Source organism: Miniopterus schreibersii (genome assembly GCF_964146895.1).
Source record: "Miniopterus schreibersii genome assembly, chromosome: 1".
In the NCBI taxonomy this organism is placed as follows: Eukaryota; Metazoa; Chordata; class Mammalia; order Chiroptera; family Miniopteridae; genus Miniopterus; species Miniopterus schreibersii.
Genome location: NC_138101.1, coordinates 21,711,343 through 21,737,670, shown reverse-complemented (window position 1 = coordinate 21,737,670; position 26,328 = coordinate 21,711,343). Strand labels below are relative to the sequence as shown.

Sequence of the window (26,328 nt, the reverse complement as noted above, 5' to 3'; positions counted from 1 at the left end):
ACCCCCAAATCCTTAAGTTTTAAAAATGGTCTTATAACTCCATATCACTTTTTAAGGTGATAGCAGGGATCTGGAAGTCTAAGAAGTAACATAGATATTTGTGTGTATCTATGTAAAAATGGTGGATGTGCATGTGCATGTGCTTGTGGGTACACCAACCTGATATTAGATTATAAGAATCAAAGTGTATCCATGCTAAAAATCTTTATGAGAAATTAGGGTAAACTATGATATTTACCAATAATGTCTGCATATATTTCCATTTTGTTGTGTTGCTGAGCCAGTGTGAAAGCTTCATTATTACACTTGGACATAACAAGAAACTGGATGGCAGACCCGTAGTCACCTAATTGTAGGAAAAACCTAAAACAAAGGACTAAATTAGCTTGACTCATGTCAAATAAGTTTGTCATTTACAAAATAAAATATATTTCAACCACGAGAAGCCATTTAACAGTAAAAATGGACGAGGTGAGCTGTAGTTCTATTCTATATGCTTATATTTGAAACATATCCTCTCATACACTGACCACAACAAACAGACTTTGAATTTAAACTTAGACCTAAAAAAATAGAAAAGAATAAATATTCTATCTGAATTTGTTTGCTAAAGGGAAGCAGGGGCTTTCTTTTAAGGCTAGTTTTTGGAAATCCAAAAATATTCATGCCTTATGTTACCTGGCTACCATTTTGGCTCCATCCAGAGACTGGGTCTCTCTGACGATACTGACAGCCTTTTCAGGATTGTTGAGGTGATCCAGATAGATTCGGATGACACTGTTCCATTGTTTCGCATTCTCATAAGCCACCACAGCTTCTTTGTATCTATAAGAAATACTTAGTTCAGACAAACTTTCCTCACACTGTCACATTTAGGGAAAAGCTGTCAATAAATGTTTGGGACATTTTTCTCTTTTACTGAAGTTGAAATATTACAATATTAATATAGGCTTATTTTAGAAAAAAATAATTTTTCAGTTACAAAGCTTATCAGCGACATAGAAAAATCTCTGTGTTGACCTCTAGATGGCGCTCAACTTCTCTTCAGTACATTAGCTCTCCAGCTCTCTCATTTTAAGACATTTGTTTAGTGTATATCTCTATTTCCTAAGGTTACTTTTCTAAAGGCAGAGTGTACTAACCTTTAAATGTCTCAATATATATTGCCGCATAACTTTCTAAAGGCTTTAGAAGTTCACACTCCCATTAGTCAGGTATAAAAAGTGCATTTGGATAGTATGGTTATTGATTTAATATATAATCTTTCCCAATATGATAGGTTAAAATGATACACTGTTGCTTTAACTTAATTACTATTAATAAGGTAGAGATTTTTCATATTTTCATGAAATTCAATTTCATAATTATATTTCCTCCTCTGCGTCTCCTTATCTTTTTTCTCCTAGCATCTTTCAGTTTCTTGTATTAAGCTGCAGGAGAAATTTGTGTACTTAGGATATTAACTTTCAATTGCTATATTTTAATACTGTTTTGAAGCTTAAAAGTGCAACCACAGGTGTGGACTTCATGTTTCTTCACTTTCCCCCTCTGCATCAGTAAGTTATCCTCCTTAAAAAAATGACTATTACTAACTTCATTTTCATGCCATATTATATCAAAATTTCAACTTCTAGTATTTAACACTCAAATAAAAAGAGATAATACTCTGTATCTGAATACATGAAGAATCAATTGAGGAACATAAAATATGAGAAAAATTTAACAGTCTAGCACTTCAGGCCAGGCTGTTTCTCTGCTTTGCCTTTCTTAGAGGGTTGCAAATATCAATGTTAATTTATAAAACGTTACCTTAAATTCATGTAAATTTGAGAAATTGTACAAACCTTCCATCTGCTTCTTTCGCTTTGGCATATTGCAAGTAAATCTTTGGGGAAGAAACATGAGGCAGAAGCTCACCGACTTTTGTCCTAGAAAGGTTTAGGAGAAAAGTATCATCACTATATTCATTCTAAAAGTAGTTTCTTACAATCAAATGCTAGTTTTCGGATTCAAAAAAGTTATCATTATCTTTTAAAAATCTTGACTCCTATAGGTAAAAGATTTAATTGCTTTTTCTCTCGACCACCTCTTTCTTTCATAGGCCATCCTGGTGGGAAAACGGCATTGGGGCAATAGGGCTTTTCTTTTTTATAGTAACTTATCTGATCAGAGATTTCCCCATACCTAATCAATAGAATGTTCTGTTCTTTGAAAAATGAATTGTTAATATGAACTCATATAGAAACAAAGAAAAAGAAGATGGAGGGAAGACCCAGGTAGGATGAACAGGATGTATAGGTAGGAGCAGCAGCAAGGAAACAGGTGGGGAGGCCACTGGGACACATTCCTTTCCATATCTGCTCAGAACAAATTTCAGCAAATTCTTACCAGTTCTTACAGCGTATGTAAACAGATGCTGCTTTGTCATAGTAGAGACCTTTCTCATATAGTTGGGCTGCTTCTGAAAATTGCTGAAAGGATATGAGATTATTAAAATACTAAATTTATTATCTATAAGACCACATGAATATTTAAGCATAGAAAAGCATACCTTCATATTCTCTAAAATGGCCCCACAGTCTCTTTTAAGGACCCTGCTGGGATGCTTGAGGGCTTGGTTAACCCCTCGACGTATATCTCCCATTCTTATGGACATCTGGGCGACTCCAGCCAAACACAATTCATCATGTTCCTGTAAGTATAAGGCAGATAACAAACTAATCAGACCCTAACTTAAAATGCTGTATTTTAGTCAAACAATTAATTTAAATCTAAAATGAGACCCACAGTTATGGTTAACTTTAATTAATTCTTTCAGGCAACTCTCAAGATTTTGAAAAACAACATTGACTTTATTTGTTATTATTTTTTAATCCTCACCTGAGGGTATTTTTTCCATTGCTTTTTAGAGAGTGAAGGAAGAGAGCGTGAAAGCGAGAGCAAGAAGAGCGAGAGAGTGAGAGAGAGAAAGAGAGGGAGAAATAAATAGTGATGTGAGAGAGACACATCAATTGGTTGCCTCCTGCACATACCTCGACCAGGGCCGGGGATCAAGCCTGCAACCTTGGTGGGAATTGAACCCCGGATCTTTCAGTCTGAGGGCCGATGCTCTAACCACTGAATAAGCCGGCTTTTTTTAAAAAAAATCATTTGTTGCAAAGTTATTTTTTTTCTTTAGAAGTCTAGATCTTTTGTGCTTAAGACCAAATTTTTAGTACCCTTTATCCTAATACCCTTGCATATCTTTGTATGTCTTTTTGCTATAAAATTTTACGTAAGAAGAAATATACTAGTTACACAGTATAAATGCTATGAATAAAATTAAGAAAAAAACCATTTATCAAATTGAAGATTTCTCTACTAGGCACGATTAAACATAAAAACTTTATTTAAAATAGTTTAATTCATTACAGATAATTAAAGAACTTTTCAAATAACTAATGTGAACTAGTAAAATGTAATGTCAGATTACATTTAATGTCAAGTAGAGTGTGTGGTAGCGTTCTGTGATGATGGAAATGTTCTATGTCTGCCCTGTAACAGCCACAAGTGGCTACTGAGCACTTATAAATGGCTAGTGTGACAGAGAAACCGAATTTTAAATTTTAATTCTATTTTTTCAAATATATTTGTATTGATTTGAGAGAGGGAGAGGGAGAGAAAGAGAGAAACATCGATGCAAGAGAGAAATATTGACTGGTTGCCTCCCACATGCACCCCGACCAAGGATGAACCAGCTACCTAAGTATATACCCTGACTGGGAATTGAACCCATGACCTTTTGGTGCACAGACGACACACAACCTACTGGGCCACACCAGCCAGGGCAAATTTTATTTAATTTTAAATAACTTAAATAGCCACATGTGGCTAGTGGTGACTGTATTTGATAACACAAATAAAGGCTGAACTAAAACAGATGTAGCCAAACAAAGAAAATGTCAAAAAGCCAAGAGACAGCCCAGCCAGGTTGGTTGGAGCATCATCCTGTGAACCTAAGGGTCAAGGGTTCTATTTCTGGTTAGGGCACATACCCAGGTTTTGGGTTCGATCGCCAGTTGGGGTGCGTACGGGAAGCAACTGATCTATGTTTCTCTCTCACATTGATGTTTCTCTCTCTTCCCTCCTCTCTCTCTAAAAAAAGCCAAGAGACAAATGAGCAAAGGATATGATCAGACAATTCATAAAAAATACAATTAGCCAATAAATAAAAAATGCTCAACTTCACTAATAAACACATATAAAATGAAACACCAGATAACAACTGATAGCATTCAGTGTTGTTGAGAATGTGGGGGAAATCAACACTTTCATACATGACTGATAGCTATATGAATTATTACCCTTTCTTTTAGAGAGCAATTTCTCAGTATAAAAATGAAAAGCACACATTTTATGACCTAGAAATCTCACCTGTAAGAATATATCCTTCAGAAATACTATCTTAGGTAGCTAAAGATACATGTACTAGGAAGAATATTCATTATAGTGTTTTTGATAGAAACAAAAACAACTATAATTCAATAAGGGCACAGATGAAAAAAATCATGGTACATCTTACCCACAGTTTTACTTTCTGTTGTCAACTGTGGTCTGAAAATGTAAAATGGAAAATTCCAGAAATAAACATAAGTTTTAAACTGTGGGCTACTTTGAGTAGCATGATGAAATCTCATGCTGTCCGCCTAGGACATGAATCATCCCTTTATCCAACGTATCCACACTATGTGCTCCCTGCCTGTTAGTCACTCAGTAGCTGTCTTGGATATCAGATCCACTGTCATGGTACTGAAGTGCTTATGTTCAAGTAACCTTTATTTTAGTTAACAATGTCCCCAAAGTGCAAGAGTAGTTATGCTGGCAGTTTGTATGTGCCAGAGAGGTGGTGTAGGTACTTCCTTTAAGTGCAAAGGTTAGTAAAGTACAATAAGATATTTGGAGAAAGCAAGAGACCACATTCACATAACCTTTATTACAGTATACTGTTATGATTGTTCTATTTTATTATTAGTTATTGTTGTTAATCTCTTACTATGCCTAAGTTATAAACTTTATCATAGTATATATAGGGTTTGGTACAACCCATGGTTTTAGGCTTCCACTGGGGGTCTTGGAACGTATCCCCTGCAGATAACGGGGGACTACTGTACTTCCAAACAATGGAATTAAAGAAGCTCTAAAATTAAAACAAAGTCATATACACTGACTTGGAAAGACCATGAAGAAAGCAAAATGCTGCTTTTCACAGAATGAATTCTCAGTTGATCTTTGCTAAATGAATGGAAATGATTTAATTTTTAGTAAAAATACATATTTGTATGCTCAGAAGAGAGTCTGCTTGGAAATATATAAAATCATTAATAGTGGTTACCATTAAGGGGAGTGGATGGAGGAGAGAGTATTGGAATCTCACTTTTCATGTTCACATACTTTGGTGATTTTTAAAAAATTGACTATAATAAAATTGTATTAATTTTGTAATAAAAATGCTAGATATAAAACAGAAAATTAAAAAATTTTCAAGCTTTACAAGACATTACCTAACTTAAAAACAGCCATTTTTATTGCAAAATTTAGCTTTTTGAGCTAAAATTCTGGGGTGGGAGAATGGACTGGAGTGGTGGGTAAAGTGCCTGCTTGCCAGGTTCATCATAAGAGACACAGCATGAGAGATGGAATGGCAGAACTTATATGGCCTGAGAATTCACTTTTAAAATGGTTATTGAAACTTTTCAAGACTAAAAGGAAAAGCCTTATGAAAATCAGCCTGTAAGTGAGAAGGGATACAAATCTTACTCCCAACCTTAATAAGGAGCTCATGTTTAGGATGCAGTGGAAAACATCTTTTTCAAACGGATAAAAATACTGTCATCTTCAGTTTTCAAGAGTAAAACTATTGTCATCTTCAGTTTACAAGAGTTTAAAATAATATAACTATATCCTTGCAAAACTGTTAATAAACTGAAAAAAGCTTACCTACTAAATATTGAATAAATACAAAGCAAATAAGATCATGATATTTTTAAATGAAATTAATAACAAGCCCAAAGATAATCATGCATTTCTTATCTTTATTCAGGGTTACCTTATTATCACCTGTTATTCCTTTCTCATAATGAGCCAAAGCATTTACATAATCACCCCTGAAAGGAAAATCAGAGTGAATTTTAATACATATTTAAATATCTTATTTACATGTATGAGATTTAGAAGATAATCTTTGTCACTGAGTTGCTTAAACTCACAATAGATGTGATGCACAACATATACACTAGCATTCTTCAAGTGCAGTGCATTGCATTTTTAAAATAATTGTTAAACTGGATTATGCTACACTGTAAGGCACTAACTTTGTAGTACGCTAGGCATCTTTGGGAGCTATGTAAAACTTTATGGGCTGCTTTTGGTTAATTATCTCCTTTGGGGCACTAATTGGCAATCATGTGACCACAAAAACCAATGTTCTTTTTTCCCAAGCACCCAATATTTTTAAGTAGAATATGTATTGAGGAAATCTGGGTAGAATTAGAACAAAGCACTGGGATTACAGTATTGAGGACACTGGTTCTTTCTGATAAAAAGTATTATACAAAATATAAATAATATACCCTAATCCCATGACTGATGCTAATAAGGACGTGCAGATCCAGAAGACATATAAATCACCTCCATTCATTTTTATTATTTGGGACAGAATGGATAGTGATTTGTCCAAGATCCATTTGGAGATCCATCTTCTTCTGAGAAAACATCTCCTCCAGAATAAATAATCAGCTCTAACAGTGGCATTATTTGAGATCCACCTGAGTTCCACCTCATCAGCTCAGGCAGGTTACAACCTCTCTAAGCCTCACTCAGTTTCCTCATTTGTTGGTGTACAATTTTTTTTTTTTTTGAAGATGAGCAGTTCTGCTGATTGAGAACTTCATTTTGGACACAAAGCCAGAAATGTTACTAAACGGAAATTTCTAATATTTGGACCCAATTATGTCACAGCACAGCTAGGGATGTCTGCCGACAATAAGAATGACAGTTCCTCCTTCAGGAACCTGAGGCTTTCCCTGGGCAAGCCCAATTAGGAGATGCTCAATGAAGAATTTGGAACTCTTGCTTTACTTTTAAGTTATTTTAGCTCATTCACTTTATTTTGGAACTCTCATATGGATCTAACTCATTAGTCTAATCCTAGAGAGCTAAACCCCTCCCACAGTTGACAGACTGGCCCTACTTTGACCTAATCAAGGTCTTGGATGCATAATGAAACAGATTGTTGGACCTGAGCACAGATCTAGGGTGTCACAATCAGTAGCTGGAGGCTACTCGGATATTTGACGATAATGAGATATACCTAGTTTGCTATTATTGTCATAAAGGAAACACTCTTGATCGTTGGGGAATAGGTGTATGTTTAGATTGGAGTCCAGGGGTCAGCATACAAATAGCAGTGAAGGTTTTGGGAATTGGTAGCTTCATGGTGAAATGTTGAGCAGAAAGGGTTAAAATATATCAATAACAAAGTACAGGCTTTCAGTTGACCTCAGCTCATCTGACTATAATGAGATAATGTGAGAGTTTGCTACAAAAGCTTCAATTCCCCTGAAGGAAGAGAAAATCAAAGTCTTCGGGATGGTGTGAGGGCTTACTGGGGTGTTTGTGCTCTGATAGGACATGGTGAGTCATCCCCAAATGTAGTGACCCCTTTCTCTTCAGCATAGAAACTTTGTACTCTAAGACTCAGTCACCCTCAGGATAGAGATGGAGGGCCAGGGCCCTGGGGCCTGTCCCTGTGTTATGCACTAAAATTCCAACTTTAATAAATGGATTTACTTTGTAAGGGGCAGGAAGGAATATGACCAATTTAAATCAAGGTTGATTAAAAAGAAATATGGTGTCCAAAGAGTTTTTTATTTGCAAAATTTAAAATAAGGTATCCTGGTTAGAAATGAAAGAGTACTTTTTGATAAGAATAATTTCTACAACTATAGCCTGTGTGTCAATATTCTCAATGAATCCAAAGTCTATATGAAAATAAAATGAAATTATATAAAAATGTTTTTGTTTAAATCAAGTATTAGAACCATATATTCTTTGTTCAAAGAAAAATATTTTCCCACATTTACTATTTTTGAAATTGGAATGTATCTTATAAAAAAAGTCAAAAGAAATTGTTGAGTTGTGATGTAGTTATCATTGCATGTATGTGAAAACTTATATTTGCAAATAAATGATTCATTAATTGTCTTTGCAGGTATTTGCATTAGTAGCATTAACCATGGTTGAATGTGAATTAAAAGTAAATCTTGAACGCTTCTAAAATTACACTTTTATGCAGCACTGAAATAAAAATGTATAGTCTGTCAACTAAGACTACTGATAATTAAGACTATCTAGCAACTAAGTGCACTGGAAAATCCTAAATCTCTCGGAAAAGATGATGGCATTTCCAAAGGAAGGAAATATTTGTGAAGCCTATTCATGCATCATGAATGGTCATTACTCCGGCACTGAATATTAGCCTGTGAAAGCTTCTGGCTTCATTTTCAACATCAACCACTGGATTTTTATCCATATGCAATTCAATTTAAGAGAGAAAAACTACAAATTTAGGCAAAAAGAAGTGGTAGACCAAAACCTGGTATTTTTTACTCTGCCCTGAAATTACACTATAAATCCTCAAAGTGTACAAAGAGGTCAAGATCATGAGAATGGGTTATGAAAAGCAATATGTCACCCTGATGGCCAAATGTGATTCAAAACAATATTTAGACTCTTAAATCCAAACTTATCTAACACCCAAACTTGATGCTAAAAATGAAAGTAGATATAAATGAATGGATAAGACATTAGTCAGAAAAAACATTTTTTGTTCGTATAATTAACTCCCCTTTAAAAAGCAATTATTAATTAAATCAATGGAGGGCCTTATAACACATAAGTTTAGAAGTGAAGATATTCAGTAATTATTTCAGTAATCAGTAATTCAGCAATTAGATTTCAATTGAAACATATAAAGACGAGGACTTACGTGAATTCAAGCTGAACAGCATATTCTTTGGATATAAGTGGTATTTGGTCTGGGGCTAAACGCTTAGCCAGTTGTAGAGCACTGTCCCAGTGCTGTAAATCCCTTCTCATCTATTAGGAAGGGAAAGAAATAAGCAAATTATTATGCACCATATAGTGCTAGTTTTAATAAAAGTGATTACAAAACTTTGTTTAAAAGATGAAACTTGATCTCTGCAAAGGTAATCCATTACTACAGCATACTTTCTCAGTGGGGATGACAGAGCCTCCAAGGGGGTAAAAATTCATTTTGGGGGAGCAAAGACACCTTAGCTATTATTATAATGGTTTGTAGCCCTCCAAAACTCAATCCTACCCAACAAAATCTTATTTTTCAGTATTTTTCTCAACAGGAAAAATTAATTTGAACTAAAATTAAAATTAATTGAATCAACCAATTGAGTTACTCGTTTTCCTTCTTGGGGGGAAATAATTAAAAAGCTAAGAAATACTTCACCTAGGAAATTGAGGTTATTTTCTGAGAAAATCTGAGCTGTATCACAACATGAGTAACAGCAAACAAATACAACGTGAATGTGTCTTTCTTCCTGGCTCCTGAGGCCTTCTACTGGCGTCTGGTACCCAATCCCAAACATAAACTAACTGAGAAGCTTCTCGAGTCCCTCCCTTGCTTTATTCGCATTTTGTAAGGGATTAATAATAGCTAACATTTTTCAAGTGCTATTTTCTGGCAGGTACCGTGCTAGGGCAGTAACTTATTTGCTTTTTACAACTAGGCCTTTTGCAATGAACCATTCTTGAGCCCTCTTTAGAGACCCAGAAACTGAGGAAAAGGGGCTCCCGTTTTGCACACACTATGACATTGTCGGTATGTGGCAGAGCTGGGAGTAGGGCTTTGCCTCTAACTTCTTTACCTAGCCAAGCTGTCAGCCTTCAAAGTGAGGTTAAGCCAATGAAGGGGTGCAATTCCCCCTCTCCACTGCGAAGCCATCACCTCAAACGCTTTACAAATCTTGTAGCCCATGACAAGTGTCCATAGCTAAATGCAGAAGAGCTAAGGTGATGTCTATGCCCTCACTCCTAGCAGCCATATTCCCACTTCAGCGTGTACCAATTCAAGTTCTGAAAATTTCTCAGGGTGTCCCCAATGATCTCAAATAATACTGTAAAATTATCTAAATATTTTCTTAAAACAAAATTTAGTTCACTTAAAATTTAAAAATGAAAATTTGCTGTAGAATAATCTGAAAAAGGTAAGTTGTGAAATCAGTAGCAAATATGTTTCCAAAACACCTCCTCTATGCAGCTGTGGAAATGCTAGTCTGAGGTGAACAACATTAATGACAGTAGTAACCACTCTGTCTTTCCTATAGATCACTTCCAAAAGATCTAATCTCATTTTAAAATCTTCGAAATAACCCTGTGGGCTAGATACTGTTATCCCTACTTTAAAGAAATAACTTATCCAAGGTTACACAGAGCTGAGCTTTGAACCCAGACATGCCTGACTCTAAAGTCCACGTTCTTAATCGTTGTGGCCACTTCTCTCTTTTCCTTGCATTAAACTCAGTTGTTCACTCTGTTCTAGTCCTTCCACTACAATGCTCACCTCTGGGAAACTAGTGATGGTACACTAGTCCTTGGCTCACTTTTTTTTTTTTTTTAATATATCTTTATTGATTTCAGAGAAAGGAAAGGAGAGAGAGATAGAAACATCAATGATGAGTCATTGATCGGCTGCCTCCTGCAAGCCCCCTACTGGGGATGGAGTCCACAACCCTGGCATATGCCCTGACTGGGAATCCAACCACAATCTTCTGGATCATAGGTCTGCTGAGACACGCCGGCTGGGCCTTAGCCCACTTTTCAACACACAGGAGAATTCCATACAATAAATAAAAGATAAATGCGTCTCAGTTTTCCCATTTGGACAATAGAGGAAATAACAGTACTAGTCCACAGGATTGCCGTGAGGGTTAAATGAGTAACAATATGTTAAGTGCTTAGGAAAGTACCTGGCACATGTGAGCACTCAATAAATGACGGTTGTTTTTATTTGGATGTGTCTTTGGAAGTTATAAAATCTGTTCTCTTTGGACACATTTAGACTTGAAATTATTTGGTAATGTTACAGTATCATGGCTTTTATGGCTCCACACAATGCAGAATGAAAATATTTTTGAAGTTAATGAGTACTCGGGGGTTCTTAAAGCTGAAGTCTAAATTTTAGGAGGGGCAAGGCATGTGGTGTCTGGTGCCTAGAAATTTTAACTCTGTGCAAGGTGAGGTCCTCCTATACACGTCCTTCCCCACCTCATCTGCTGCCATACCTCCAGGGCAGCAGCCGGACAGCTGGATGCAAGGTACAGGTCCTGGGCCAGGTTGAAGTCATTAGTAAACATGGCAAGATGTCCTGCTAAAAGATTGTTGTCCTCTATTCCCTAAAAATAAAAGCAGTTTTAATGAGAATACAAGTTTTGTGTTTTTGTTTTGTTTTTATTGATTTGAGAGAGAGGAAGGGGGGGAGAAGGAGAAAGGGAGAGGAAAAAAAGACCCCATACACATCGATTTGCTGTTCCACTTATTTCTGCATTCATTGGTTGATTCCTGTATGTGCCCTGACTGGGGATGGAACCTGCAACCTTGGCGTATTGGGATGACACTAACCCATTGAGCTACCCAATTAGGAACACAAGTATTTAATTTTTTAAAAAAGACTTTGCTTAGTAAGAAGTGGTAATGTTCTAGCAATTAACTTGTTTATGAGTTAGGTAGGCTTAACTACAGAAATTTAAAAGGTATGTATAAATAGCATTTAAATCCTAACCTGATAATTCTCATAAGGCACAACTTACCTGTATTTGTTCTAAGGACATCACCATGCCAACATTTCCAATTGTCCGATAAATGCGGATTGCGAACTCCACTTCCATGTGATGTAGACAAACTCTGGCCAACTCATTCCAGGCAGCATGATCATTCAGAATCCTGCATATTTCCCAAGCATCAGAAAACCTAGAATTTGAATATATAAGCTTAGTCAGGGGGCTCTATATGCCCCCTAAATAGGCAATTTTCAGGTTATACATAACTTAATGCCATGCCCTAATAAAGTCTGTAAGACATTTCTTAGTCTGTAATTATTTACAAGTTATGAAAACTTACATAAACTTTTCTTCCTTTTTTGTACAGATGACCTTTCTTGAATTTCTTTCATTAATCTAAATCTACTCTGGGTAACCACCTTCCCCTATTAACAACTAATTCTATGCATTTTTGGTTTACTTCATACACAGGTGAAAATTAGTTTTGTTCTCACATAAGTCTAATAAAATTAGTGCTCTATTCCTATAAATTTGGAAGTTTAAAACAGAGCTAGCAAACTATGGCTCACAGGCCAAATCCAGTCAGCTACCTGTTTTTGAAAATAAAGTGTGAGTGGAACCCAGCTACTCACAGTCCATTTGTTATGGATTGTCTCAGCTGCTCTCACGTTTCAACAGCCCACTTGAGTAGTGACAGAGACCCTATGGCCCTTAATGCATGAAATACATACCATCTGGCCCATAACAGAAAAAGTTTAAAACGACCATAAATGCCAATTACACTTTTTGTGGAACCTTTACATTAATGAATATATTACCCCTATCCATCTATTCACCCCTGCATTTTCCCGTTGAATACACATTTACTGAGCACCTATTATAAACCAGGAACTGTGCCTGGAACCAAGATACAAAGATCAAACACAGTCATTGTCCTTCAGGTGTCATAATTGGGGAAAATGGAAGACACAGATAAGTAAACAGATGACTGCAACATGGTATAATAGAAGTAATCGAGTATTTACAATATGTAGGTCTTTGAGCTATGCACTTTGTAAGAATTCTCTCAATGGATTACCCTGACTACCTTATCTACTATATATTAGTATTATTTCTCCTTTATAGATGAGGAAAGTGAGGGTTTGAGGCCTTAAAAGACTAACCCAAGTCACACAATGGTAAATGGTAAAGTTCTCTAAACCACTATGTATATTGTATTCTGGCTCTGAGGCAACACACCAGGAAGACAGCCAGTGGTTGGGGCGCTTCAGGGAAGGCTTCCTGGAGTAGGGGAGGGCCCCACTGAATAGTGAAGGATGAGGAGTTTCTACATACAGAGAGAAGGGAAGGGCATCCAGGAAGAGAGAGCAGCATGTGCCAAGGCAAAGAATCACGAAAAATACTGAATTCAAGCAGCCAGTGGAAGAGAGGAAGTAGAAGAGTGGGGACAGCTGAGGCTCGTATTAAATCATCAAGTGCCTAGTATGTCATGCTGAAGTCCCCAAAGAGTAGAGGTTTCTTCCTAAAGGCAGTGGAAGTCACTGGAAGACTTTCAGCAGGGGAATAAGAGGGCCAGACTCACATTTTTCAAAATGTGTGGAGAACAGATGAGATTGTTATGAGGCTATCAGCAAGGAGAGCCGTCAGGAAGTAGTTACATTACAGTATATTATTCCAAGTGAGGGACTGAGTGAAGATTGGGAAATACAGGAGAAAAGGATCTGGGGGGAGTGTAGGCACCTGTGTTAGGACATGTGCATGTATGATTAGAACGGGGGAGCAAGAGGACTGGGGAAGACTCTGTTGTTTCAAACAGTGCACGTATGAGGAGCTCATGGAATCCCAATTACATGTGACTAGTAGGCAGTACTAAATACAGATTTAAGTTGAAGATGCACATTTTAGAGCCAGCCTCGTGTAGATGCTATTGAAGCCATGTAAGTAGAGGAGATTCATGCAAGAAAAATAATTAGGTGAGAAGAGAAGGAGGAAGCTCATGGAACCCTCCTTCAGGAACAGCAACATTTAAGAGATGGAACATTTAGAATCACAAAGGAATTCACAGTGGCCCTAAGGCATAAGAGGAAAAAGCAGGAAGAGGAAATCTCAAGCAAGGCAAAATCAAACCTCACTGTGATGAAATTAAGATATTGTTGAAATAACTGCGCTTATTAGAATTTCACAATAACTGTGCTATTTGGGTGATTAGAAACCTTTTTGTTTTGAAGGGCTTTTCTTGGAATAAAGCACTGATGTTACACTATGACTTTCTTTAGAACTCATACACATTCTCATATCCATGATCTTATCTGAGCCTCACAATAATAATCCTGTGAAGTCAAGGAGGTAAATACTATGATCTCATTTTAACAGGAATTGATCTTTAAAATCACAAAAGCAAACAAGCTCCATGAGCAGTGTTTAAAACCCTACCTTTTTAGCATTAAGGTCTGTGTCAGCATTTGCCTCAGTTCGTTAGGCCCCACATCTTTTAAACTGTTGAGAAAGCTGTGAGTGCCAAGGTAGATATTGTTTATTTTTCCACTCTGTGTCTGGCAGGTCAGCTCTCCATTATGTAACAGCAAAGGTTTATGAGAGAAGGGAACTTTGGTGCCACCAGCCAAAATGACCTTGGATCCTACATTATAAAACAGACATCTGAATGCTCAGCACAAACATCAGAAAGGAATGTTTTAATTTCATTGCAGTGGAAATTGACATCAACAAATGTACAAAAAGTGATTAAGTACCTTGTATAGTGTCCTTGTGAAAGACATAAGTGTACACCTTATCATCATCATAAGCAATAAATACACCTTTATCCAATGGCCAGTTTTCCCAAAGAACACCTTTAATGGTTGGTGAAAAATCTGGAATCTCATACGTAGCATCATTAACCTACAAAATAGGATTTAAAGATTTGCCCCAAGTCTATACATAAATCATCATTTGCTGTGGTGGGAGCCTGTTTGTAGCCTTAGCAGAATAGCTTACCAATCCGTATTCAATCCAGCAACCCTCCAACTCTTTCTATACTAGGTCTGGCTTGAAAAAAACCATAGTTATATGGAAAATCAAGGGTTTTATCTAAAATTTGATGAATTTGCAAGCAAAATTACAAGCCTGGACACAAAGCTTCAGTTAAGAAAAAAAAGCTGAAGCTGCTCAAAAACTTCTCAACAATGCACTCTAGCAAACATAAAATGTACCTGCTACAGTAATATAAGCTATTAAAAAATTAATTCACCTAATCCTGTGAACTCAGTCAGGTAAGCTAATGCATACACTGGATGTGGAGCTGAGAAATACCTGCTTCCTCCCTCATCTACCCTCCTCTAAAAATAAGAATGAAATATAAAATTCTTGCAAGTAGTAACTAATAACTACTATCCAGTACAGTGGCCACTACTTCAATCCACATGTGGCTACTGAGCATTGAAATGTGTCTCATCTGAATTAAGATGTGTGCAAGTGTGAATTACACATGGGATCTCAAGTAGTATAAAAAAAAAGTGTGAAGCATCTCATCGATAATTTATATTGATTATACACTGAAGTGATATTATCAATATTAAATTAAATGTTACTGAAATTAATTTCACCTGTTTCTTTTTACCATTTAAAAAAAATGGTTAGTAGAAAATTAAAAATATAGTTGAAATTATATTTCCATTGGATAGTGCTGCTTACCAGATATTGTACAATTTACTTATGTATGTAACCACATTTAATTCTAACCTCATAGTCTACAAGACAGATACTATTGTTATGCCAATTTACTGATGAAGAAACTGAGGCACAGAGAAATTTGCACTAAGTCACACAGCTAATAAGTGGAAGAGCCAGGATTTGAGCCTAGGCAGCGTGGCTCCAGTCTATGCTTCTAACCACTATGTTACACTGACTTCCAGTTTGTAAGTATGAGCACATCAGTGCCAATGAACTGGTGGCAGAATTTTTTTTAAAAGGTAACCATTTGTTCAGTGATTATTATGTGGCAGACACTGGACTAAAAGCTTTACGTGCATCATCCATTTAATTTTTATACAACAACCTACAAAATAGGTACCAGAACATGAATTCATGTTGTAGATGGGGAAACTCAGACTCCAATCAAAGGGAAAGCTTTGGAGGGAGCAGCTCTGGGCTCACACCAATGATGCCATTTGCTGGCTGTGTGACTTTAGACAAGTTACTTATCTTTCCTATGCCTTATTTTCTTCACCTGTAAAATGACAATAATATGAGTATTTCTCTCTAGGGCTGCAATAAGGGTAGAAAGAGATCCCTGAAATATGTAAAGAGTGCTCAGCACAGAAATATTGGTTGCCATTATTACTAATCTTAAATTCAGGTCTGTCTGTCTTTAAAGTCCATGCACTTAACTACTACACTTGACTGCCTCTCTAAAGGGCAACATGTTTATAGACTTTCTAGAAGATCACAAGTCATCCTTCATGGGCATATAGAAAGTGTGTGGGGGGAGGGTATACAGGTTGTTTTATTAAGACATGTGTAAGAAAGTCATCTCTCCCAATTCTAATGTACAACCTGAGTCACTTCCTTACTATCCACACAGTGAGGAAAAATAGGTTGAATAAATATAAATATGAAGGAAAATTGCAAGTAAGTTTAAGAACTTTAAAGAATTGTTGTAGTCTAAATAGTTATATATTTGCATATATGTACACCATAGGAGCAATGTTTCTCTCAAATCATTTGAAGTTGAGTGGAAAATTAAGCTGCAATAAGAGCACATGATGACAGGGTGGGTGTTAAAATCAAATGAAGTGCACAGCACTCTAGTCCAGAGCCCAAGGGCCTCAGTGACGCCTCCTGCTGTGTTGGAGACCAGGAAGGCTCTGCATCACAAGCCTCCTACTCCTTCCCTTCCAAGCTGGCCTTACTCATAGAAAACACTGGGTATTATTTAAAAGGGAACTTACTCCGGTGGGAACAACACTCCCCTCTGGTATCCTGCCCAACCACTTAAAATTCTAAGCTACCAAAGAAATCTTAATTTGAATAAAAGCAAATACCCATCCACATGTTGGGTGAGGGAGAGCCTATGCTCTCATGGAGTTGTTCTTTGTGTGGATTTTGTTTTATAAGGTTGTTTTTTCTTAATACCTGAGTTGTAGGTTAGAGCTGGAAAAGGGAGTGGGACAGCAACAAGAGAGATAATTCTGGACTTGAGGGGTTTAAGGGTGGTAAAGAGGGCAGGGCTTTAACTAACACCCGCTAACTAGCTGGCCTGTGCCTGATAACATGTTTAGAAAAATTAACTTCACTGATACCTCAGTCCAACTCTATGAGGGAGGTCATACTAGCCTCTTTAACAGAAATGATCAAGGAAAGGAGAACTGTAGAAAGAGAAAGATGGATCAACTTGTTTAGGTAGGTCTTCCTTTTTGCCCTTTCCCTAGCAGTCAGACCCCAGTTCTAACTCCTGCCAGACACCTGATTACCTCTGACCCTTTGTGTGTCCTAAGTAGTAGTTTCCACCTTCACAAACTCACATGGGAAAGGTGGCTATACTTCCTTATACCTGTTACAGAAAGGAAATCTGTACAAGACTAAATTTCCTTATCGCATAGAGGGAACTCAAAGTTATCTTTATCTTTACATTTATGTCATTTTTCCTCATTGGTCTTGTGATTGGGAGAGGAATGGGTTGAGTAAGAACTAGCACATTAGAAAATTTGCATAAATAATCCAGCCACTCCTGTGGTACCTCTTATATCTGTCAAATAAAAAAATGAAGGGAAGAGAAAGGAAGAAAGAGAGGAAGAGAGAGAAAAGTGTACAGAGAGGGGAAAGCTGTCTTCAGTGGAATGTGTCTTCTCGAAGGTGAAGCAGACAACTGGGGACAGTTACTAAGGATGAGCCAAGAGCAGCTGTGGACTATGAAACTGTGACCAAGAACATACTAAATCATTAACTGGATATCAAAAATAAATAAAGATTCTAAGTATAGTAAATAATGTAAAAACACATTTCCTTTTTTCTAAATCTATTTTCAAAAAAGTTAAGGATGTGTAAAAATATGAGTAACTGAAAATGGGCCTGTTTTTAATCATCTAATACAAAAATAGGCTTTCTTTGTATCCAGGACCTTTAAGGGAAGAGGAAAATCAACTGAGGTAGAGGGGAAGGTCAGGGTGTAGTCCCAGCCCTCGGAAGCTTACTGCATGTCAGGACAGAAAAGTCATGTACGTGATGATATACTATAATACTGTACAGTAAATAGGGTTAAAAGTGGTACAGAATATAAGAACTGTTTTTTCTCTAAAAAATCTCTCTGGGGCTGATATTATAAAAAATTGCAGAATGGAAAAAGTTTTCTTTTTTTTAAAAAATATATCTTTATTGATTTCAGAGAGAGGAAAGGAGAGGGAGAGAGAGAGCTAGAAACATCAATAATGAGAGAGTCATTGATCGGCTGCAGCCCGAAACCCAGGCATGTGCCTTGACCAGGAATTGAACCCTGATCGCCTGGATCCTAGGTCGACGCTTAACCGCTGAGCCACACCCGGCCGGGCTGAAAAAGTTTTCTTGATGTAAATAGTCTTGAAATGGATCACAAACATGATATCACAAACATGATGACAAAGTACTATAATCCTTGGTTCTGTTTATGAGAAAATGATCTTATATATAAAATATATTTTAAAAACACTTTTCTTCATGTGTTGCATGACTTTAAAAAAACAAGCATTCAAAACTTTTCTAGACTTACTGGACAGTAGACAAATCCGTCACTTTTCTCATCAATGAAAACTAATCTTGTTCCATTTGGGTCAGGAAAAATCTTTTTCACACTGACAGGATGTCGATAATCATTAACAAATTGCCAGTCTTCAATGTAGAAATACTGAATGATGCCAGTCTAAAAAAAAAAAAATCCAGTGAAGAAAATACTGACTTTCAGCATTTATGTTAAACATATTTCCTAATGTGAAGAGAAAAAATAGATTTTTGATGAGGGAAGAGTCTAAGAATAACATTTACAATATTTGCAAGGTACAGGCAGGAGAAAATAAAGTGAGTTGTCTTTTTCATTCTCTTAACAGTGTCTTTCAAAGAGAAGATTTTTTTTTTTATTTTGACAAAGTCTAATTTATCAACTTATTCTTTTATAGATTGTGCTTTTGGTATCATGTCTAAGAAATCTTTGCCTAACCCAAGGTCACAAAGTTTTTCTCCTATGTTTTCTTCTAGAAATTTTAAAGTTTTATGTTTTACACTTAGGTCTGTAACCCACTTTATAGAATATATAAAGAACTCTCAAAACGCAGTAATAAGAAAATAAACAAGCCAATTAAGGGAAAAAAAAAATCCAAACGGATACTTCAAGCATGCAACAGACTGTTGTATCTCACAGGGAAGGGGGAAGAGGGTAGGGAGTGGGAAGAGATAAACCAAAGAAGTTATATGCATATATGCATAACCCATGGACACAGACAATAATGGTGTGAAGGCCCGGGGAGGGGGTGGGAGCAAGGTAAAGGGGGTCAATGGGGGTTAAATATGGCACACTTGTAATACTTTCAACAATAAATATAAATTTAAAAAAAGAGAGAAATAGATAGCAAAATAAGCATATGAAAATATGCCTCTATGTCATTATTAGTCCATTAGTGAAATGCAAATTAAAATCACAAAGAGGTATCAATGCACATTCACTAGAGTGGCTAAAATTAAGAGTGACCATATCAAGTGTTTGTGAGGATGTAGAGGAACTGGAATGCTTATATGCTGTTGATGGGAATGTAAATGGTACAACCAAGTTAGAGAACTGTGCGTCAATTTCTCAAAAGGTTAAACATACACATGCCATATGATGTAGCCATTCCACTTCTAGGTATTTTTATTTAAGAGAAAATAAAGCATATGTCCATACAAAAGCTTGAACACAAGTAATTACAGCAGTTTTATTTATAAATACCCCAAACTGGAAACAACATCAATATCCATCCATAAGTTCATGGATAAGCGAATTATAATATATCCTGACCATGGACTACTACTCAACAAGAAAAAGGATTGAGCTATTGGCACACAGAACAACATGGATGAATCTCAAAATAATTATACTAAAGCCAGACAAAAAGAAGTACTTACTATATGATTCCATTTACATAAAGCTCTAGAAAATACAAACTAATTTATAGTGATACAGAGCACTCAGTGGGGAGGGATGGGAAGGAGGAATCATAAAGGGGCATGAGAAAACTTATAAAGGTGAGAAATATGTCCATTATTTTGATTGAGTTGATGATGTTTCACGGATATATACATATGTCAAAAGTTCACTTTAACTTGTGTAGTTTATTGTATATCAATTATACTTCAATAAAGCTGCTAAAAAGCCCTGATATTTTCAGAATCACTTAAGAATGAGATATATCACAAGAAACAAAATTTGTTTCTTGATGGATATTAACTAGACTTACTGTGATTATTTTGTAATAAATACGAATATCAAATCATTATGCTGTGTACCTGAAACTAATATAATGTTATTATGTCAATTATACTTTAATTAAAAAAAAAAAGAAGAATGAGACAGATAAATACTGCTCTATTGACAGGCTACTGAATTTGAGTTCTTCAAAATGTCATGTGGCATAGTGGAAAGAGCAGATTTTCCATCAGGGAATCTTGCTTAAGTTCCATCTCTGCCACAAACTTACTGACCTCCTCAATCCTCAGTGTCCTCATCTCTAAAACTTTCCTGCTTATTTTATAGTGTTAATAAGATAAGTGAGATGAGGCTTTATAATGTTAGGTGTCATGCAAACGTATTGTATTTAATATTATTTAGCACATCACTCACTACTTTACCTGGTACGTGAGACCTACCCTACTGGTGTAAATTAGCACAAAGACTGATTATTTTAGGTCAAACTTCAACTTATAAAGTCTCTCTTATGGCAATAAGCATGTTTTAAAACATGCTCTTTTTAAAAAATGATTTAATCTGAGAAAATGGAATGTTTGAAACAGGAATAACTGTTCTCATGTGGAAAACAACACTTTTCTACCAACTTAATTTAGAGACTAAACAAAATAACAGGTATTATATGCTTTGAAAAACCTTTGATAACTTTTTACAAATATTAGATGCTATTACTGTAACTGTGCTTTATGTCACTGTGGCTAACATAATATTTAGAGGTATAGGGTACTGGCGGTTCAAAGGGCCAAAAGACTGAAGTGGGATTCTGAATATCCTATTAATTTAATATTTATTAAATGCCTACTAAATGTAGGCACTGAAGATCTAAAGTTGAATGAGGTGTCTTATATTCATCATCAAATTAAGTCCTTAAAGCATCTAGATACGGAAAATGAGACTTGGAGGGGTTAAGTGGCAACAAGCAAGTAAAAGAACTGATATTTAAACCCAGATTTTCTAGACTCCAAAGTCTGCCCTTTTAACTATGTTCTCAAAATTGCTTATAATCACAAATGCACTCAGTACTGGCAAATCATGCCACCTACATGCTTTACATATATTTATGTTTAGATTATAGCAGTTATATATTTTTATAATGTATACAGGGTGTCCCAAAAATATGTATATACACTTTAACAGCTGATAGCTCACTTTTGAAAATGAAATGTATTTTACTAAACACTGCCTTTATAATTATTCAAAGGCGTGTATACATTTTTTGGGATACCCTATATTTATATACATATATAAGAAACATATTATATTAGAGTAAAAATTAGAAACTGCCCTATGTTCTATATTAAAGAAGACAATACGTACATCTGTGCCATAGATGAGGAAATCACCGGTTAAGGCGTGACATAAAATACGGCACTTATCATCCACTGCTGGGAAAAGTCGTGTCTCACGTTCTTCTTGAGCATCCAAGAGTTCACTTTCTATCTAAAACAAAGAATAATAGTGGCTCATAGATTTATTTGAATAAACCTGGTCTGCAATGTCTAGGACATAGGGGAGGCTCTTTTTCTTAAGTTCAATTCAACATTCAGACTCAGCACACTACCAAAGACCAGCTGACTGAGAAAATTATCAGACAGGAACCAGGGCTTGTGAGCAGGGCAGCATTAGACATCCCTCTTTAGCAGGAACAGTCTTCACGTGCTCTGAAGTTGTCCAGTGGCTAATCTCTTTGGCTTCCCAGAAGCAAAGCGCCAGGAAATAGACGTGAAAGATGCCTTGTTAAGAAGGCCCGTATTCCAGGGCCATTGTCTCTTGACCAGCTCAACAGGCATATTTCCAAGGATCCTCACAAGCGACGTGCCTAAATATATGAGTCACCGCATTCCAGAAGGCCTAGCTTTAAGGCATTCCCATCAGTTTCTACAGTTCATTTATAGTTTCTAGATATAGTTACCAACAGTGTCATTTTTACCATAAGCAATGTTGTAAGTGGCACAGTTGATAAATTGCCAGGTTTCTTGGGAACAGAGTTAGAAAGTTAATTGAACATCTCATGCACAAGGATAAAGATTTTTGTTAATCCTTTATCCACACCTGGCTTTCTAGCTAGTCTGCACATGGTTGCTTTTTGACCAAAGTTCTTAAGACATTAGGTTGTTCGTGGTCATCATTAAGTTAAATGAGCAGGCTTCCAGGACATCAAAATTATACTTACCAAATGTAACTGGACTTTGCCTTCAAAAAGTGCAGCAGCATAGTCTGAATGAAGGCAAACACTGGCTACTGTCCCCAGATATTCCACATCTTTCAATTTTTTAACACCTGTAGCAATTAAAACAAATAACACATTAGTATATGAAAAAAATTATATAAAGATTTGCAAATAATTTTAACCTTTGCAAGGATATTCTGAACCTAAAATTTTTATTTTAGCCATGCTAAAGAAAATTAGTTGCCATATAAATTTGCCTTCTGGAATTCTATAATGGTTCCCATGAAACAAAGTAATAGGAAATAAAATCACATGCAAAACAACCAGATAGTAAACCTTAGTGACAATAAGCTTAATGGTGTACTCTATCTGAGAGTAATTCTCAGGCTTGCTCTGTTGCCCAGGGAAGGGACAGCGTGGGGAGGCGGAAGGAGGGGAAGAAAAAAGCAAGGCTCCTTTCAGATGCTAATGGTCATTATCCAAACAATAAAATCACAGAGGAAACCAGCTTTTATTCAATACCTACCAGACCAAGGAGTACCTAAGAAAGTCATGTGTAAAGGTAGATCACACTTTTTATTTAATTTTCCACATGACCCCTAACAAGAAGAGGAATCCATTTTCCAAACAGTAACCCAAGGCTCAGAGGGGTAAAGAATTTTGGCTACAGTCATCTAGCTAAGAGGCAGAAGGGGAATTTAAATCCAGGGCCTAATTCTAAAGGTCATACTCTGCCCCCTGAACCATGCTGTTTTCACTATAAAGGTAAGGTATAAAATCTTTCCAAAAATTATGCAAAGTGTTTAGAGAACTCACAAAACCTTTTAAACTAAGAAAGAGATGTCTGAAGGAAAAAGAGTGAAAGACTTGGTTTTTAAAGAAACTTTTGGTGTGTAATTGTACCCCACATGCCAGGCCCTCTGCTCTTCTCCACAAGTTAGATCCTCTGCTTTTTCCTTAACAAAGCTGTATTAACCTACCCGTTCCCCTGTAGTCATAGGTTGCTTTAGGTTTAGACCGTGGGACTCAGGGAGACTGCCATGGTTCCTGGGTCAATAACTTTTGACCTACTGGTCAAACTACAGTTTCAGGAAAACTATAGATAACATCTCAATTCAATGTATATGATTCTTCATAGAAAGGAATGGTCAAAGGACAATAATTTACAAGCTTACTTTGCAAAAAACAATGGAGACTCAAGACCACCCTGATGTGATCTACTGATAAGTGCCTTAGAATCTACTCCTTTGAGACCTTGTCAAGAGACGAAGACCTAAGAAATTTACCCTAACTCCCCCTCCCACTCCTCTTCTCCAGCTTAAAAATCCTTAACCTAGTCCAGCAGGTAAGATACAGTTGAGGCATCGATGTCTCCCATTTTCTTGGTTGGTGTCTTCTTGATCAATAAACCTTTCCTTACACCATACTGACACTTGGACTTTTGGCCTTACAAAGTGTAGGGCACATGACCCACAGTTTGATAACAAATGCTTCTCAAATAAGATCAGAAATTATAAGCTAGATAAGAAAACAACTGAATTTAGACTTGCCATTCTCTCCAAGGACATAAAACCAAGCTCGATTATTCATTCCCACAGCCAGATGATCAAGTCCTACTGCTACAAAGTTGGGTTCCACATCAACAGAAACTGTCATTGGTAGCTCCTATAATATAGAAAAGTAACTAGTAAATCAACTGCTAAAACTTCTTTGATTTTATTAATAAATAAAATAAAATAACACCATTTTCATACTCCTTCAACAGGGTTGGCTACAGTGACTTCAAGGAGGGAGGTGAGATATGCAATCCTTGTGCAGCATGCATCCCCAAGTATGGGAAGCTTGGTCAGGAAAACATGTAGTGAGCCCCTTTGGGTAGACAATGCCAGCAACTGGCCATCATCTGTCCAGGACAAGGTACTCAACCCTGAAATAATTGACAAAACAAAGGATTATTCTAAAACAAATACACTGTTGCAGGCAAATAAGCAAACATTTTCACTTATGCTACCAGAGGCGTAGAAATATCCAAATGTTTTCTTTAAAAGTTTAAAGAGTCTTTATTTAGACTAGGAAATTCATAAAGGGTTGACATATGAACATGACCACTAACTCATTCAATACTGGCTTAAAGGGAAAGTATGTAAGAATTTAGATTTTATAATTGGAATTGGGATAAAATTCACTATAAATCTTTGGATCAAACTGGACTTATATCCTTCTAGTCAAGGAGTATGACTCCACATAATTACTAAAATATGGAGGTTATTTTAGGGAACTCTAGTGAAGGGTGCTAATTGTATTCCTCCTACAATAACAAACACACTACTCTAACTGGAATGATAAAATGTCAATCTGATTCAGAAAAATCAATACCTTTAATTTCATCATCCAGACTGATTATAGCATACATATCTTTTAATTCTGCCAAGTCACGGATTTTAATGCTGAAAAATAAAAAAATTTAAACATGAGCTCTAAGTTAAATTGTTTTTGTTCATGAACAATTATAAGCTATACATATTTAATTTCTCATAATTTATTTATAATCAACATTTAGACCACTTCAAGCAGAATGTAGAAATCTTATCACACATAAGAACTTTACCCTCTCCCCTTTATATTGTAGATGTCTTATGTATCTTCTTGCGGTGAACATACTATCAGACAATATTATAATACTGCTTTCAGTAGCCACATATACATTAAAGATCTCAAAATTTAAACATAGCCTATTATATTTACTAGCTATTTACTATTTCTATTGCTCTTCCTTTATTCTTGATGTCCCAAATTTCCTTCTGTCATCTGTTCTCTCCTATCTGAAGAACTTTCTTCAGCAATTCTTTTAGAGCCTACTGGCTAGCAATAAATTCTCTACATTTTTCTTTATTTAAGAATGTTTTTATTTCCCCTTTACTACTGATGGATATTATCACTGGGTACAGAATTTCAGTTGATAGTTCTTTTCTTTCGGCACTTTAAGAATATTGTCATTCTTCCTTTCGGTTTCTGTGGTTTATGATGAGAAATCCACAGTTATTCAAAATGTTTTTCACTGGCTACTTTCACGATTTTTTTGTTTGTCTTGGTTTTTAGCAGTTTATGATGTACCTGGGACTAGATTTCTTTGGATTTATCCTTTGGGGCTTTTGCTGAGGTTGTATAATACATAGGTTTATATCTTTTGCCAAATGTGAGAAGTTTCCAGCCATTATATCTAAGACTTTTATGACCCAAGTGTTAGACCTTCTGGTTTTATTTCACAGGTCCCTGAGGCTCTGTTCATTTTTTCCAATCTGTTTTTCCTTTATGTTGAGATTACATATTTCTATTGGTCTATCCTCGAGCTCACTGACTCTTTACTCTGTAATCTCCATTCTGCTATTAAGTACACTGCATTAATTATATTTTTCAGTTCTGAACTTTCCATTTGGTTCTTTTTTATAGGCTCTATTTCTTTTCTGAAACTGCTTCCATTTGTTTGGAGAATGCTAGCCCTTACCTCTTAAAACATTTTTACAGTAGCCATTATCTTTATCCTCTTGGCCTTGGCTTCCTTTGATTGCCTTTTCACAAGTGAGTTGAAATTTTCCTGATTCTTCATATGTCAAGTAATTTTGGTTATATTCTAGGCATTTTGAATATTATGCTATGAGACTCTGTATCTTGTTTAAATCCCATGGAGAGGGTTAATTTTTTTTTTTAAGTAGGCAATCAACCTAGTTGGGTTAAGGCCACAAGTTTAAACCAGCCTTCTGGGTTATGGTTTCAATGTCAGTTCTATTTTCAAAGCTTTTGCAGCGGTATTTGGATATGTCCCTTGTATGGCCCACTCAGTCGCT

At 36.1% G+C, this 26,328-nt stretch overlaps 1 protein-coding gene across 3 annotated transcripts in view; it reads right to left on the bottom strand.

Moving 5' to 3' along the window:
* Nucleotides 1–26,328, bottom strand: part of WDR19 (WD repeat domain 19) — a 62,569-nt gene that overhangs the window by 18,741 nt on the left and 17,500 nt on the right. For all 3 annotated transcript variants that reach the window (XM_081118773.1, XM_081118772.1, XM_081118774.1), the window contains exons 10-26: nt 24,860–24,930; nt 24,238–24,410; nt 24,034–24,148; nt 22,487–22,593; nt 21,631–21,753; nt 18,589–18,738; nt 14,600–14,747; nt 14,283–14,487; nt 11,880–12,039; nt 11,355–11,465; nt 9,026–9,135; nt 6,086–6,143; nt 2,552–2,692; nt 2,389–2,471; nt 1,845–1,928; nt 679–825; nt 239–363 (exon numbers count right to left, since the gene is read on the bottom strand). In XM_081118773.1, coding sequence (XP_080974899.1) covers nt 239–363; nt 679–825; nt 1,845–1,928; nt 2,389–2,471; nt 2,552–2,692; nt 6,086–6,143; nt 9,026–9,135; nt 11,355–11,465; nt 11,880–12,039; nt 14,283–14,487; nt 14,600–14,747; nt 18,589–18,738; nt 21,631–21,753; nt 22,487–22,593; nt 24,034–24,148; nt 24,238–24,410; nt 24,860–24,930 — 2,111 coding nt within the window. The remainder of the gene's footprint in view (nt 1–238; nt 364–678; nt 826–1,844; nt 1,929–2,388; nt 2,472–2,551; nt 2,693–6,085; nt 6,144–9,025; nt 9,136–11,354; nt 11,466–11,879; nt 12,040–14,282; nt 14,488–14,599; nt 14,748–18,588; nt 18,739–21,630; nt 21,754–22,486; nt 22,594–24,033; nt 24,149–24,237; nt 24,411–24,859; nt 24,931–26,328) is intronic.